Source organism: Parus major, chromosome 1 (genome assembly GCF_001522545.3).
Source record: "Parus major isolate Abel chromosome 1, Parus_major1.1, whole genome shotgun sequence".
Lineage (NCBI taxonomy): Eukaryota > Metazoa > Chordata > Aves > Passeriformes > Paridae > Parus > Parus major.
The window spans coordinates 17,384,068-17,401,547 of record NC_031768.1 but is presented as its reverse complement, the minus strand read 5'-3'; the positions used below and the strand labels follow the sequence as shown (position 1 = coordinate 17,401,547).

Below are 17,480 nucleotides of genomic sequence, written 5' to 3'. Positions count from 1 at the left end.
ACAATCAATTGTGACTGCTCAGGTTATATATTCCTTGCAGACTAGCTCAGGTTATCTGGCTAAATCAGGAGCATGTCAACTGTTTAATGGGCTTTTCTTTTCTGGACTCCTGGTTTGTGAAGCAAAATTAAATGGTGCCCGAAAATTGTTCTTGTTCAATGTCTATTAGATAACCTGTGTGGATATATCCCACTGTAACCCAGAGCTGACAGTAATGTATGTTTCTGTTATCAGCCTCAGCAGAGAGAGTCAGGGAAGAATGAACACATCATATGGACTATCCTATAATGCCAAATGCAGAACTGAAGAGACTTTGTAGAGTGAGACTTACCTTCCTCTGCCAGAACTGAGTCTATGGACAAAAGCATTCACTGAATGTGAAGCATGCCAATCTAACAATTTTTGCAAGAGCTTTAAGGCACAAAAAAGTGCATCTTAGCAGGGATTCTCCTTCCTTGAAATGTTGATAGGATTTTACCAGCATGACTCCAGTTACATTCTGCAATAGTCCCACAGCTGAAAACTAACATACCACTTCAGGAATTGACTATTCACTCTTAGCTCTAACTGTGTCAATGTATATATATATATAGAGAGAGAGATGGCTTTAGCAGTACTTACTCCAGAGGATTTTCTTTCTGTGACTTTTCTTGTGATCACCTGGACCTGACAATCACTGGAGAATTTGTTTTGGGAGTCCCCAGTGGTATTTTGGTGAAGAAGAGCTTTCAGTTCTGGAATATCACATGCCTTTTTTACATCCAGGTCATCTCATAGGGCCTTTCTTGCATAGATGCTTTCTCAAACAAGTGAAGGGAAGCAGCTTAAATCTGGATGTAAGAGTAGAGTTCTCTTTCTGTTTGTTTTTCATATATATTTTCATGTGTGCCTGCCAGCATGTGCACTTCTGGAAATAGGCAGATGGAACTAGGGAAAAATGGTACTTTCTGCTATCTGTCATGATTTCCTGCTGATTCCATGCAGCATTGCCTCTTTATCTGACCTGCTATGGGTAGGGCATGTTGTGCCTCCCCCAGGCTGAAAGATACCATTTTCATAAATTATATTACTGACATGTATTTCTCAGACACTTGGTAATTCTTGGACTGAGTGATATTGATGGGAATGAGAGTCCTAGAAAGACTTTAGACACCTAAAGATCTCTTCAGGTTTTTCTCTGGTTCTGTAAGTGCTTCTGTGACTCTTAGCCTCAGTCTGTTGGTCATAAATATATATTGATTACACAAAACATGATTCTGGGTCTTGAATGCAACTGTAAGCACCCAAAATCATTGCCATATTTCCTACCAGGGCAAATGGCATTCTCAGAAAGCAAAGTTATTATATATGACAGATGAACTTTCAGAGGATGTTGATTTTAGCTTGATGGAGCAGAACAATAATTTTATCTTTATTTGAGTTTACCAGCAAATTGAATCAGTGCAAAATACCATACAATTACTGCATTTCTTGAGACCTCTGGCCTTACAGATTTTTGGGTTTGGTTTGGTTTTGTTGGTTGCTTTTGTTTGTTTGTTTGTTTTTCTTTGGGTTTTTATGTTTGTTTCTTATGTTTGGTTTGGGTTTTTGTGGGTTTGGTGTGGGTTTTTTTGTTCTGGTGTTTTTGTTTGTTTTTTAATTTGGAGGGGTTTTTTTTTCTTTATTTAGTAAGTATCATTACCTACATGAATTAATTATAAGTTACCTAAACTTAATAATCCACATTGTATTGTCTTCAACACTTCTAAGGAAGAAGGAATCCTGTGTTTACTGGTCATGATTATACTTAGGTAGTCAGGGTGATGAACTTGACAGAAATCCCATAGAAAAACAACCTCATAGAAGAAAGGCATCAACTAACCAGCAAAAAAATGTCACCTTGATTTGTGAGCCTTGAGGTAACTATGTTGTCCTGGTGCCATTAATTTTGCCTCCTGTGACTGAGCTGTTAAGACTCTAATGAGATGATGATGTTTAAATAGAGGAAAAGATTGCTTTTGCCCAAAGGCAGAATGATAGGGAAAGAGAGAAATCTTACCTAGGTGCTTGCAAAAAAGGCTACCTGTGGTCCGCCTCCTGATTTCTTACTATAACCTTAAGCAAACTCATTAAATTGTGTGAATTTTCTCATCACAGTTTGGACTAGACATTACATGCGCCCTTGGAAACAAGTGTGCAGCTGCACTTCTTCTGGAGTAGCTGCAGGATCCTTCTGTCTCAGAGGAACTTCTTCAGTGCATCAAAGCTGCCTTTGTCTCCCTGGCCCAACAGCCATGGCCACTGGCCACAGGACTGAGCTGCCTTTGATAGAACTTCTCCTGTCGTTCTCCTGTGTGCTCCACTCTGAGAAGGGAAGGAGCTAGGATGATGAACAACTTGTCCCTGCCTAATGACCATGGCCAGCTGAGGTGTCCCAGCAGCAGTTTATCCTTGTCTGACTTAGAGGGATGTGCCTGCAGGGCCATGGAGAGATGCCTTGGCAAGCTTTAAAGTGGTAATTCAGTACCTGTAGTAGTGCAGCTGCAGAAGCAGCGGCCTCCATAGGGGTTAGCCCTGTTTCAGGTTTCATGAGGACCCTGATGGATGTTGGAGGCTGTTCAGTTTGGTTGGGGATAAATGGTCTCTAAAACCTTCTGTCTCCAGAACTCACATTTTAAAAACCATCTCCAGCAAGTTCCCCTGTCCTCTCCTGCTGTCCTAGGATGTGTGTTACTGGTGCTCAAGTCAGCATGTGGGTCTTTGTCCTGCCACCATCCACATTTTGATCACCTCCCTTGTTTGAGCTCTGACATGAAATCCCTGTCCTACTGACTAAGCAATTCTCAGTCCCCTCTGGGATCACTGCCTCCCCACTTAGCCCCTTGGTTCTGTTCCTGGATTCCTGCTCTATCTCCACACTCAGGTGGGATTGATTTTAGTCCTCTCAGATAGCCTAGATTACCCTGCTCTCCGTGGTAAGGGGAGAAGGGAGGTTTGGCTCATCTTTCTCCTCTGTATGTACAAAACAAACCATTTGAGATAGTGAGAAAAGACTCTGCATTGGCACAAAGGGTGAATTGAGAAGGTAGACCAGAAAATACTATGTATAGAAAAAGATAAAAGATTCCTCACAGATCTGTAAATATCTTGCCAATATTTCCACTGTCATTCCATAAGGTGGTTCTGCCTTGTTATGTTTTATTTTTGCTTCCACATGTCTGCTTTGCCCACAGTTCTCTATGTGTACTGCATTTAATTTTGCCTTATACAATCCCTTAATAAATACACATATCAAAGAAAATTGACAAGTGCACAGGCACCATTTTAAATCTCTTGTATGATTATAATATTCCCTTCCCACTAAGGACAATTTAGCTATATAGTTGGAATTAATGTGAAGAGAAAAGGCTGCCAGGTGTGACCTGGAAACTACACCAAAAAAAGACAAGAGTTGGGATGGATTTGAGGATGTAGATATGATTAGTTGCAGTTAGGATCATCTCCTGTTTTCCTCTTTCAGGGAAGGAGTTCAAGTAAATCTCAAGAACATACCAAATGAAGCAAGATTTGTGACCGTGTGTTATCAATACTGAAGAATATTTAGCAGAGGCTGGAGTCAGGAGCTGGATGGGGCTCAAATGTATTTCTTTCAGCACTCATCACTCCACATGGGGACTGTTCTGTACATTGGAATGGATTCACCTCCTCTGGCAGCTGATAAGGAAAAGATTCATTCTCTAGCCAGATGGCAATAAGATCACAGACACCTTGGGTACAGGAGTTTTGAGGCAACATGCTGCAGCACATTCAGGGCAATATTCTGTGTATTCAGGTTTCTTGTGGGCAAGGTGAGGAGCTGAGTGCCAGGGATGTTCTGTGAGTGTTAAGTGCCCCGAAGTGACAGGAGGTGTGTGACACATGCTGATGTCAGGGTTTTTCAGGAAGGCAGTGTATCAGAGAGCCCTGCTGACCAGCAGCAGCAGCAGCCCCAGCCCCTCTGGGGAAGCAGGGGAGCTGCAGGGAACAGAAGCAATATCTTAGCTGTTTATCAGAATACCAGACATGTACTTTCTGGTTGATTTGAGCATTAGCTGCCTGGTTTGGACTTGGTTTAGTGGTTTTTTTTTTGCCTGGGTCCTTTTGAGAAACATTTTCCTTATGACTCAAAGAACACTTTGATTATCTTGAATGTGCCTGAAAGGCACCTGGACTTTTACCTTGTTGCATTGGAAGTGACAAAAGGAAAACTAGGGGGAAAAAAGGATTTAGTTATAAAGTATACTTTGCTTAATTTTTTGTAGGTAATGTCAAGTCTTTTTAGAGTTTAGGCAGAAAAGTCAAGTTAATTATTTCCTTTGCTTCTGAAGATTTTTAGATTGTGTCCTGAAACCTTGGCTATGCTTCACAGAAGTTTGCTGCTTTCATTTTAATTGAACTCTTAGATTAGAAAAATCTTATAGGTTCAAGTGTGTTTTAGTTTACCATTACCCCTTGTCCTACTGCAGAATGCCCCACTAAAAATTTGTTCCTATCTTTCTTAGAGTCCTGCTTTAAGTATTGAAAAGTCACAATAAGGTGTCCCTGGGACCTCTTCTCCTGAAGGCTGAACAAATTTTACACACCTTTTAAATTCCCAGCTGTGGGTGACTGTGTCAAAGGCCTTACAGAAGTCCAGATAAATGACATCTGTGGCCCTTCCCTTGACCACTGATGTAGTCACCCTACCATAGAAGGCCACTAGGTTGGCCATGCAAGACATGTCCTTGGTGGAGCAGTGCTGGCTGTCCCAAATTAACTCCCTGTCCTCCACGTGCCTTAGCACAGCTCCTAGGGGATCTGCTCCATGATCTTCACAAGCACAGAGGTCAGGCTCACAGGTCAGTAGTTCCCAGGTCCCCTTTTTTCCAGTTTTAAAAATGGGTGCAATGCTTTCCTTTTTCCAGTCACCAATAACTTCACTTGATTGCCATGGCTCTTCAAATATCATGGAGAATAATTTGACAACTACATCAGCCAATCCCCTCAAGACTCTGGGATGCATCTAATCAGGTTCATAGACTTATTTATATTTAAGTTCCTCAGGTGAGGAACAAACCTGATCTCTCTATTTTTTTACTGAGTTTACTGAGTTCTTATAGTTCTTCTAGTATTCCACTCCTACCAGCAGAAGGCAAGTAAAAGACATTATAATTAAGTATGGAAACAGAGGGAGGTATTGGCTTTATTTCAAAATACAGTGCTCTGGCACATACCTACTTCTGCACATCTGGACTGCAGTCTGTGATGTGGCAGCATATTTCCTCACATACATAAACCATGTTTTCCTAATGTAGTTAAGCATGTTTACTAGGTTCTGCTGGCACTCAGGAGCTGGAACTGTGATGCTCACATATGATGGCCTTGGCAAGACAACAGCTGTGAGCCTCTTTCTCTGCAGTTTTTACTGTCAAGAATGGTCTTCAGGAATCCCATCACACTGAGACCTGTGAAAAAGACCAAATCAATAGAAACTTAGAGGTGAAGAACTAGGTTACAGAACACTTAGGCAAACTAGACACAGAAAAATCCATGAGACCACATAGGAAACACCCACAAGTGCTTAGTATAGCTGTGGAAGTTGGGTGGTTGCATTCTTAATTATCTTTAAAAGGTCATGGCAACTGGTGGAGATTGGAAAAAAAGAAAAGTCACTCCTATCTCTAAGAAAGACAAGCAGCAGAATACAGGAGTTACAGGCTGTCCAGCCTTACCTTGAAGCCTTGAGCAAATCCTCTTGAGGGCATTTCTGGATGTGAAGGACAGGAAGATGACTGGTTGTAGTCAGCATGGATTTCTGAAGAGGAAATAATTCCTTGGAATGCTGGAAGCCTTCTATGACAACTGGAAAGGCTTCATGAATCAGGGCAGAAGAGTGTATATTTCAACTTTAGCAAGGCTTTTGTTACTGTCTCTCCCAGCATGAACAGACTACTGCAACAGAGCAGCCAAATGGGCATGGAAAATGGACTGAATTGCAGTACTCAAAGGTTGTGACCAGCAGCACAAAGTCCAGCTGGTGGCCAGTCACTACTGTTGTACCACAGGTACTGGACCAGTACCGTTTAACATCTTCATTAATTACCTGGATGATGGGATATGGTGCACCCTCAACTAATTTGCAGGAGATAGAAGACTGGGAGGAATGGTTGATGCCATAGAGAATTTTCTGATATTCAGAGGGACCAGGAAAAGCTGGAGAAATGCGCCAACAGAACCTCACTGTGCTCAGGAAAGGGAATGCAGTCCTGCAGCTTGGAAGGAACAATCTGGGAGATGCCCAGCTGGAATGCAGATTTGTAGAAAAGGACATGGGGCTCCTGGTGGATACCAGGATGAACATGAGCCAGGAATGTGTCCCTGCAGCAAAGGCAGCCAGTGGACTCTTGGGCTGCATTAGGCAGAGCATGGCCAGCAGGTTGAGGGAAGGGATCCTTTGCTCTGCTCAGAACTGGTGAGACACACCTGGAATGCTGAGTCCAGCTCTGGGCTCCCCAGTATGAGACATGAACTTACTGCTATGGGTCAAGAAAAATGTTTTGAAGGTAGTTAAGAGACTGGAGGACCTGTCATACAAGAAGAGGCTGAGATCAGCTTGGGGAAAAATGGTTCTGGGGAATCTCAACCGTGTGCATGAATAACTGATGAGGTGTAAGTAAAGAAGAAGTAGCCAGATTCTTCTCAGTGGTGCCTGGTTACAGGACATGAGGCAGTGGACACAAGCTGAAACACATGAAATTCCACTTAAACAAAAGAGTTTTGCTGTGAGGGTGACTGCACACTGGCACAGGCTGTAGAGAAGCTGTGGAGTGTCCATCTCAGGATATATTCTAAGTCTGATGTGGCACAGTCCTAAGCAACCTTCTCTAGCTGATCCTGCTCTGGGGAAAGATGGGCTGTGAGGACTGGGTGATCTCCAGAGGCTCCTTCCAGCTTCAACGATACAGTGAGTCACTATGTCAGGTGTTCAAGGTGCCTAGCCAGTAGAAATACCACAAATTCAAAGGAACAAAAATGATAATATGGAGGGAAAATAGCAGACTATTTGACTTGTTTTTGACTTGGTATTGGAAATGAAAACACATTTGCAAGATAAAAAGGAGGTGTTTTAAAAACAATTCTTGTAAAAAGACAAGCTGAACAACACACTTCATTGGAACTTAACAGCCTCCAAACATGTTACTCTTGTGGTTTTTAATCCCAAAACCAACATGATTGTTTCCTTTAAGGTGGGTAGTAAAGCCTTTGGTAGTTGACAATGGGTTTCATTGAACTCATTCGTTTATTCTCCCGTTTTTCTAAAAAGAAAGTAATAATGTTTCCATCTTTTGTAAATAAATTTCAGATCTGAATTACAAACCAAATCGGGTTATTTATGTTCTTTGCACTGAATTTTTTTCATTTATAAGGATTATGATTAAAAATAAGTACATAAATAAAAATAAGTATATTAAAAATATAAGGAGTGATTAAAAATACTAATGGCAAAAGATAGAAGAAAGTACTTGATACTCAATGCATGTACCAACTTCTGTGTCACTGGAATTCAGGCCATTAGCATTAATCCTTTTTGATTCTGTTGAGAACCCCAGTTTATTTCATCACACCTAAAAAATCAAGGAGGCTAATAGGCAACTAATTAAATATTAAGTCCCCATTCATTCTGCCACACATCAGTGACTGATGAACAACAGCAAAGGTGGTGGGAGGGAAGAGAATACAAGTAGCTGTTTAGTGAAATGTTCAAGCAAGAACAGATATTGCTAGAATATTTGGTTATGGCAAGCCAGATGCTTCCAGATTAGGTGCATGAAGAGCTGCTTGTGCACTGGAGGCAATGTGAAAATTTTCACTTGCTGGGAATTTCATTGGCAAACCTTTGCTTGCAGAGTGGAGTAAATGTGGAGAGATAACCTTTTTACTTCAAGTTCTGGGAGAAGGAAGAGAGGAGTGGTAGCAGTGCTAAAGTATATTCTGTGCTGGTACTGTGGATAAGAAAAAAAGCCCTCACTCTGCTCTCTTGTGAATCTCTAAATGCAAGGATGTAGTTCTGTGTGTTTATATAACAACTTCCAATGAAACCAAGTTAAATAAATTAGTGCTGATAATGTTTTTCTTTTTAAAGAAAATCAAAACTTACGTGAGCTGTTTGAGAAAACTCACTTTCTACTTGTTTTCAGCCACATCTGTACCAGGTTGTACGGAGGCTGAGGGATCTGAACTTTTGTTTCAATGTATATTGCAACATTTTTATTGCATTCCACAGGTCCTCCAGTAAACGTTACTTGCAATATTTTTATCAACAGTTTTGGATCAGTCACAGAAACCACAATGGTAAGTGCTATGATGCCACTGGCAAGAGAACAACAGTACTTAATATATGTCATGAGCACAACCTGTCAATTTTTCTATTTATTGTTCAACTTGCAGGTCCTCCTGTAAATGTTACCTGCAACATATTTATCAACAGCTTTGGTTCAATAGCAGAAACTACAATGGTGAGTGGGACTGATCATTGAAGCCATCTTGTGAAGGAGTGGGATGTGATGTAGGATAGAGATACTCAGGATGTAGGGACCTTTACTAAGTTATGAAGCCACTAAAAACCTGAGTAAAAATAAAATAATATAAAATAAATATATAATAATTATATATATAAATATAATATATTATATATTTGTATATATATATATATATAAAATTAAACTCACCTGTCAAGTCTAAACACACCTACATGGGGACTGCACCACAGTCTGTAGTGACTGTGATGGCAGCAAATACAGGTGTGTGCAAACCTGCTTTCTCAGGTTTCATTAGCTCTGAAGAGGCAGAGGAACAGCTGGAGCTCAGCTGCAGGTTTCCCTGCCAAGTGCACCATATTTGAGTGTGTTTTACACCACATGCTGAATTACCTGCTGCTGCAGAAAATGGTCTTGTTTAACTGAGATAGATCTCTGTGAATTGCAGCCACACCAGTCACAGAAGTAAGTGTAAAACTTGAGTCAAACGGCTAGAACATGTGGGTATAAGACTTGAGTATTTTGAGGTGAAATTAGTACTAGGATATAACGGGATTCCACCTGACTGAAGCTTGTATTTTGACTGAATGCAAAGGACACAGTCAAAAAAAAAATAAAAATAAAAGGTCAGATTTTAATGTTGAAAATTGGAAAATATAGGATAAACAAAAACTAAGAAAAATGAAAATTAAAATTTTCATCCAACTTTTAAAAAAACACTTTAGTCTAGAATTCCATCAGTCTATTACATTTTTTCAATATTTGCTAAGAAAAAAAAATATTTTTTTGATTCTATTTAAAAAGATACTGAGTTTTTAAATCTTTTTTAAAAGTGAATAAAAAAGATCTGTTTTTTTATTTAAGCCTACATACACCTGACTATGAGGATTAATCCTCAGAGATATTCTTGACAGACTTATCATAATAATGTGATAAATAATAATAATTATTAGATGCTCATATCTATGGCACTTTTGAAGACACTGCAATGTAGTTTCACAGCTCTGTTTTCCAGAGATTCTTACACAGCACCCAGGTGTTTCTGGATTTGCTGAAGCCAGGGGCAATAATGGTGCTTGGCTTCCTGTAGGACTGGGAACTTGGTAATTAAAAATGAACTTGCTCTCCACTTGGAGTAAACCAAAAAATTAGCTTGTTTAATAAAATGGAATAGATACTGCCTTGCAGGCCTTCCTTTATGGAGGAAAAGATCTTTAGCCTGACTTATGTATTTTGTTTAATATTAATTTAGATTCAATTGTAATTCATGCCATCATTTTTGAAGGCAGTGATTAAAGAATGTAGGATCCCAAATCTTCTGCTCCTAAACAATTTTCTTAAAAAAAAACCCCACTCTGTTATTTAATGTTTTCTGGAGATAAAAGGCAAGTTATTGCTAGGCCAGGTTGCTTTCTTCAACATTGTGGGAAAGACTTTCTATAAATGACAAGCTGTAGCATGAAGAGCTATAACACAAACAGATAAGTTAATGCTTTAGACTACGTATCTGTAATATTTTAAAAATACCTTAAAAGAAAACTGAAATAAATTTTAAAATTACAGGGAATAAAACATATCAGTACGTAACATAATTATCAACAGACTTAATTGTCATCATTTTTTGAAAATATTAATTGTTTTCCTGTATTTTAAGGATTCTGAGAGGATAGCTGTGAATATAGCATTTTTACCCAGCCATGTCTGTTGATCTCAGTGTGTAGAGATATCAGCATAGCATTAAGTAGCAAAAATCCTGCACGTCACTAGCTTTACAAGATGGCATTCAATGAAAATATTTGCACGACCTAATGCTGATTGCATTAATTAGACTCCTTCATTGCTTTGATTAAATCCCCTCATTGCATTTTACCTTCTATCAAATATGTTAATGTGCACCTTTCCAATGTTCATTAACACATTTTTCTGAAAACAGCTAAACATTCAAGTAGATGAAAACAAAGACTATTGGCTTTCTTATTTTGCTTTGTTCATTATATCTGCTGAAAATGTGGAAAGATTTCTATAAGATGCTGTTCAGTTATTTGATATTGATTTCCTTAATGTTGTCACTTCTTTAATGACTATTGTGATTAGTTTTAGGAGTCTGCTCTGAGAGGCAGACATCAATAACTGTTCCAAGTACTTTGCCTTTCTGAAATAGATATAATCACGTGGTAAAGTTGTTGGCATCCCTTGTGATAAATAACAAGTTTGTTTGACTCCTAGGAATCATTTTTCCCTGTAAATGTTCTTGATGGTTTTGACATAAAACTAAATGATTCATTTAAAAGCCTGGATTGCAAATTCAATAGAGACAGTCCTGTCTCAGAGGAGAGGAATGCTTAGTGAAACCATGTACATTCACTGAAGAGACACCATCAGAATATAACTTGGGCCATCTAGAGCAGTTCATTGGAAACTTGGAAGATGGAAATTTGCTCAGAGAATCTTTCAGTAGCAGAAATTAACATGACAAACAGGATTACAGTCCCAGACCTACTAAATTCAGTAAGCCAGGTTCTGAGTAACATTGTCAGGAGTAGTTTCTGTTCTCTGATTAAGACACACAGTACAGAATAAAATTCCTTCCTATGTGAAAGGAATGTCCAGAACACTCTTCTAAAAGCTAAAACCTTACATTAAGAAATAAAACAGGATTTAATGCTGATTCAGATGGATGAATTCCACAAACTTTTCGTGAGTTTTATTCCTGAAGATCTAGAGAAACAAAATAGAGATGTAACTGTCTTTCTGCTCTGTAATGCACATATGGAACAGTATCCCAAAAGATTATTTTTCCTGCAAAAGAAACACTTTTCTTTCTTATTAAATGATATAAATTATACCAAAATGAAAACAGTAAAAAAAAAAGGCCAGAGTCAAGATGATATAGTTGAAAATTTTCTTTGATTTATTTGTCTCTAATTTAAGCCCTAACTCGCAAAGAAAGAGAAAAAGATGTTTCTGAATAACTTCACTGAATAAAGCAGTTATGAGAGTAAATTCTGTATCTATTTTTGGAAGTATTTACACATGCAGCACTCAGCAGAAAATTCACTGTACAGCATGACTGCAGCTGAGTATCACAGATGAGTAATCTACATGAGCCTGGGCAGCGTCCCAAAGAATTCAAATGTTCACTGTTCCTAATGACCAGGATTTTTTAGCTATCAGCTGTAAGAGAAGTTAAGAGTGGTTTGTACATTGACAGGCTAATTGTTAATTACAGAAATGACTAACTGTGAGAACATTATTATTGTTGTTATGCCCTATAATCAATGACTGACACTATGCAGCACATTCTCTGTCAGGGTAAATGATTCAAACTCCAGTTGTGTTTTTAGTACTTATGTTAGCAGAAAAAAAATTTGCCATTTCTTAGTTTTAAAAGCTTTGCTGTGCCTGGTTGTATGATACTATGTCCCATCTAGAGGAAAAAACACCATAATTAGCAATAACCTTATTAGCTCCTCATTAATTCACTTGTACACATTTAACTAAATAAAAAGGCTCCCACTGAAGCCACTGGGGACACACTTCATGTTTATGCCCATAGGTAGCCAAGCTCTTTTTCTGTTGCACAGCTTTGGAATAGGTCATCAAACCACTACGTCTCAGTTAGAATTCGTCTTTAGGATTTAGAGAGAGAGAGACAGAATAGTCTTTTTGGCAAACCCCTCCTATTCATGGAAGGCCAGCTAAGTCTGCTGTTTGTTTCAGGCCCCCAGGTGAACTCCTGGGTGATCACTGCTGTGGGAGGGGAAGATGGGAGGGAAGCTCAGACCCAAGACAAGTGCTGGTTTAGACAGAGAGTAGCACTGAATGGGGCAGGGGGCTCCCCTGCACTTCTCCTGCCACAGCAGTGCCTGAGACCAAAGGGATCCAGAGCTGTGCTCTGGGCACTGAATCTGGATTTAGATTTGCTGGAAAATGATATCTATCTACATTCCTATAATACAAACTAAGTATGTCTGTGGATCAAGTCCCTAAATCTTCAGATAGAGCTACTAAATCTAATCAGATTAATATCTTTTCAGCATGTTTGTACTACTCTGGGCTTATGGCTCGAGAACAGAGGAAAACTCTTTATCTGAGTTGCCTTGAGCTATTGCTGACACTAGGATTGCATCTGAGATTGAATCTTCAGGTCCACACTCCTTGTTCAGAGTGGTGGTGCTGTCAGAAGGAATTTGCAGAGTAGGTGTATTTGTGGTTGTGTAGGAGTGTATTACTACAGTCCACCCACTTCTACCCTCAGGACCTTGCAAAACACACACTGTAGTCTGCCTCAGCTCCATGTTCTACCATTCTCAAGAGAATTTTCCTTCAAAACACAGTTACAATGGTAGCTCAGGAAAACTAAATTCAAAATTCTGCACATGATTAAGTCTGACTGTGTAAACACACGTCCCTCTCAAATGCTTATGCAGCAAGCATAGGAGGAAAAAATAATGCTGTTCTTGAGATGTGCATGTTATATTTATATTTTTATTTCTCATTAAAATATTTACACATATATATGTGTCGTCACCCCAGGACAATATGCAAAGCCTATCAGACTTAAACAAAGGTTTCAGTTCCGTTTTGCTTCTAACAACAAAGCCTGCAGAGGGAAAGCATTTCTAACTGTATTGGTGTGATGAGTCTGATAAATTTATGAAGAGATACATTGAAAAATATAGTGTAATCTTATTGGCACTATTTCTGATTTTGGTATAATATATATTATCATATGCAATCTTTTCTATGAATGAAGATTTTTCAGAGTTTTTTATTATCTAAATCACCAAACACTGAAGTTCATCAAAGCAATTTTTTATATACTTCTATTTTACTGATCTGACTTATGATTTCTATGTCATGGAGGAAAAAAATCCCTCTGTTTTCCACATTATATATCATATTACAATGAAGAATAAAAGGCAGCCTCACAACTAGTTGTTCCAATTTTATTCCATCAGCAGTTGCTCCTTCCTGCTTTTCTGCAGAATTAGAATCAGTGCGTTCCTGGATTTGTAACTAAAGCTGTCCCATATAAACTCTGAGACACATATATACTTAAAGACAAATATAAGCTTAAAGACACATTATAAACACAAGACACTCTCAGTTTCTAAGACCATGAAATAAGGGATAGTATGATTGTGGATGGTGTATCCTCACAAGAAGTGATGACATTTTATGAGCTCAGAACTACAAGTAGCTATTTGATATTTAAATGTCTGAAACAAGATCATCATAAAAAGTACAATGACTTGTGAAAAACAGATGCAGGCTTCTGTAGGTATCTTTAATAAATGCTGTTCTTGAGACCTTTCTCAAGGTCTGTCGTGCTCTGATTAGTCAACATTCCTGTTTTGAACCACATCTACCCAAGAGCAAGATGAAAATGAAAAACAAAGAAAAGTTACTCACCTACTGAGATTGTAAAGCATCTTCCCACTGGGTTCAAAATGTGCATCAGTTTGGATGTCAGAAATTCTGTCAGGGCAGCAGCACACCTCACTACCAGCCCATGGAGCAAAGGGGGTGAAAACTGAGGCTCAGAGGGGCTCGTTCAGAGTCTGCACACTGGGCAAGCTGCTCTCTGCAGTTGTGATCAGAGTGAGAATATTTATCTACATTTCAAGGGTGATAAGGTATTTTCTATGCAGTTCAGTTACCTGACTAAAACCCAGTCAGATCATACATTTTCCAAGTCAAAAGCACAGTGCTGCCATTTTAATGTACAGCTGCTACCATAAAGCAAATCCTAAATGTTAATGCTTTGTACTGTCAGCAGAATTATTTGATAAAGCATTCCTTCAGATAATATAATCAATACATATATTATTCTTTTTCTTTTAGAGGAAGAGTAGATGGTATTTCTAAGTATTTCTAATTTCTAATGTTCACAAACAAATTAAAAATAACAATTTCAGAGAAATGAAGATCTTATTTGCTGACTTTGGAGACCTGGGATAGGGAGAGTAAGCATTTGCTTCTTTCCGTTCCCTGAAGAGAGTTTAGAACCTGAAAGCTCTTCTTGCACTCCCATTTAATAACCCATTATTAACGCAGTGTTAATGTTGGTTCTAAATGAGCCTCTAAGTAATTTCTGCCTTGCCCAGTTGTGACTAGCAGGCCACCAAGCAGAGGAACATAATCAGGCCAATTGTAATGGGATGCAGACAGGGAAATGAAGGAAAAGACACAGAAATTACACAGTAAATAGGAAAATGAAACAAATGGTAAATAAGAAGTTGTGATTTAATTTCTTCTATACAATTTTGGCTTCACTGGAATTAAATACTGTTCATGAGTACATTACACATAAATGACATATTGGAATCAATTTATTTAAATTGGTAATTTTATAGAATCTTTGATGAAACTGTATATATTTAGCTACAATGCTTTTTGAATTTCCAAATATCTCTTAGGTAATCCACAACATTTGAAAGAGGGTTACATTTAATTGTGGAGGTTGCAGTTAATATTTTTCTCATCACTGAAGGAATTTTGATTTGGAAAATGTACCAGTTGTGTTTGGTTGGTTCAATGCAGCAGTTTGCCAACTTTATTTTCAATTGACAACTCTGATGTTCAAAGGATAACACAAATGTTTGCTGTAATGCTGGTACTGCAGTAAGTCTAAGAACATAAAGCAAGCTAAAGTGGGCTTCCAGTTTTGGTGGCTTAGTAACCTTTTTACATGACATTTCTGTAGGACTACAGAGTGAACATTTTTTTGAGACAGCAGTGGAATGATTCACGTCTGGCTTACAGCGAATATCCCGATGATTCCCTGGATTTGGATCCCTCTATGTTGGATTCTATTTGGAAGCCAGATTTATTCTTTGCCAATGAGAAGGGAGCAAATTTCCATGATGTCACAACAGACAACAAGTTGCTGAGGATTTCTAAAACTGGAAAGGTGTTGTACAGTATCAGGTAAACCAGTTAATTTTATTTTTTCTCTTCATCCCTTTCTTTCCCTCCCTGTTTTTTTGGATGCAATGTAGATGTTTAATTTTTTGTTGTCCCATGTATAAAACCAAAATGAGACTTAGTAATAGCAGGGTAGAAGGAAAATTTGCCTGTGTTTCTTTGCTAACATTTTACTTTTTGCAAAATAGTCTCTAAGTGGCACAGTGGTACTTGGTCTTGTTGAAAACTTGGTACTCTCTAGAACTTTAATGGTATGCCTCAGTAATTCCCATTAGCATTAGCTCAAGTCACTCCTCTTGCAAAGAGGAAATCATCTCTTCAGTAGTCTGTGGGCTGCAACTCAAAAGTAAAGGGGAATATTAATTTAAATGACAGCTAACACTTGAAGTAAAAACATGCTTGAAATGCAATAAGTTTGACGTGGAAGTCAGTGGTTAATTGGATTTATCTAGTCACATTTAAAAAGAAAAAATACACATGGAACAATGGAAAGCTTTGTTTTTAATACTAGGTTCACTGAAGTGTGTGTCATGTGACTAGATTTTGCTGAATTAATAAATACTGACAAAATATGATTTGATGTGACGTGATGAAATGGGACATAAGCAGAAAAACAAAATTGCATTCCACAGGCATAAATAGCAGCAAACAACCTGCAGTATTTGTTTGACATTCAGCTTACTGTGAGCCATTAATTGCTTAACAGAGGTAGCCAAAGATGCAAAGCACTCTATTATTGCTCTTAGGATTGTTTAAAATTAAGTAATTACTGGAGTTTTTTTCTTCCTGGGAATGCTTCTTGGCTTTTGCCTTTCTTGCATTGTGGAAAGTAAACATGCTAGTATTTGTTTAACAGGTTGTTTAGTAAATTTTCTCATCTATAAAGAAAATTAGTTTAGAAAGCAGTTATTTCTGATGGGGTATTGTGGCTTTGACTGCATTTTCATTAAGGAATTATTATTGATCCAGGCTTGGGATAGGTGTATTTTTTAGGAGTTAAATAAAAAAATATTAGCATGGAACTTCATGCACTTAAAAAATTCTTGTGGAAATTCCTTGATGAGAGCCCAGTAATATTTGGGCAGATAAAGTGGGGTTACTGAGCAGGGTGTCAAATTTCTCTACCTGAAGAGTTTGAGAAAAATAATAGGATACAAGGATGGTACCAGCACAAGCAGAGTGATAAATATGCTGTCACTTACAAATATTTCCTGTTTCACCCTGAGAAAGAAATGAATGCATCTGTTTGTTTGAATGACATCAGACACCATCTTATTGGAGGAAACAGTGCAGTTGGGTGCTGTTCTGAATGCAGATGGATAGTTTTCCTGACATTTGCTCATGCGGCAAAAGTGATATTTTGAGCTGCCATATCACGTTTGTAAAATTCCCACACCTAGATGCAAATTAATTTGAAGCAGAGTAAGCAGTATTCCAAGACAGCACTCAGCACATCTAACATGGCATATAATTTTTTAACACTTTACAGTGAAGACAACTTTCTGGAGTATGGAAAGTTGAAATCAGGAGCAATTAGAAATACTTGTCTTTACTCTCTAGATATGGGGCTAGACAATTCTATTCAATGTCAGCTGCCTGTAGTTGTGCTATGCAGAAACAAACAAGAATATTTTAGTGGTTGGTTTCAGAGCATTGTGGATGCTCATTACTGCACCAATAGCATTTTGCTTGTCGTTGTGATATTTAACTTTTAGCATTTATTATGCTTTAAGTGTTTAAAACACTTCACAAATGCCTCTGGGATGTAGCAGGCAGGCTGTTCTGTCTTATTTCCAAATTTAACAAAATCAAGATCAAATTATCATGCATAAATACAAACCATTCTTTGCATATAGTGGGTTTAGTAGTTCTCCTGGTAATTAATGGGTGAGAAGGAAGCTGTGGTATCCCTCTTTCCTATATACTGCACCAAGTACCTGAGAATACACCGGGCAGGAGGCTGACCTTGCTTATGTTGTTAAATGCTCTCAGAGGCCAAACCTGCCTTTCTGAACA

General features: G+C 38.3%; 1 protein-coding gene across 6 annotated transcripts in view; it reads left to right on the top strand.

Moving 5' to 3' along the window:
* The window catches only part of GLRA2 (glycine receptor alpha 2), a 123,449-nt gene that overhangs the window by 16,247 nt on the left and 89,722 nt on the right, over positions 1 to 17,480 (top strand). For 4 of the 6 annotated variants that reach the window (XM_015645245.2, XM_015645210.2, XM_015645228.2 and 1 more), the window contains exons 3-4: positions 8,282 to 8,349; positions 15,244 to 15,467. In XM_015645245.2, coding sequence (XP_015500731.1) covers positions 8,282 to 8,349; positions 15,244 to 15,467 — 292 coding nt within the window. Of the gene's footprint in view, positions 1 to 8,281; positions 8,350 to 8,445; positions 8,514 to 15,243; positions 15,468 to 17,480 lie in introns of all 6 variants that reach the window. The other 2 variants (XM_015645219.1, XM_015645236.2) reach the window with 1 other exon arrangement.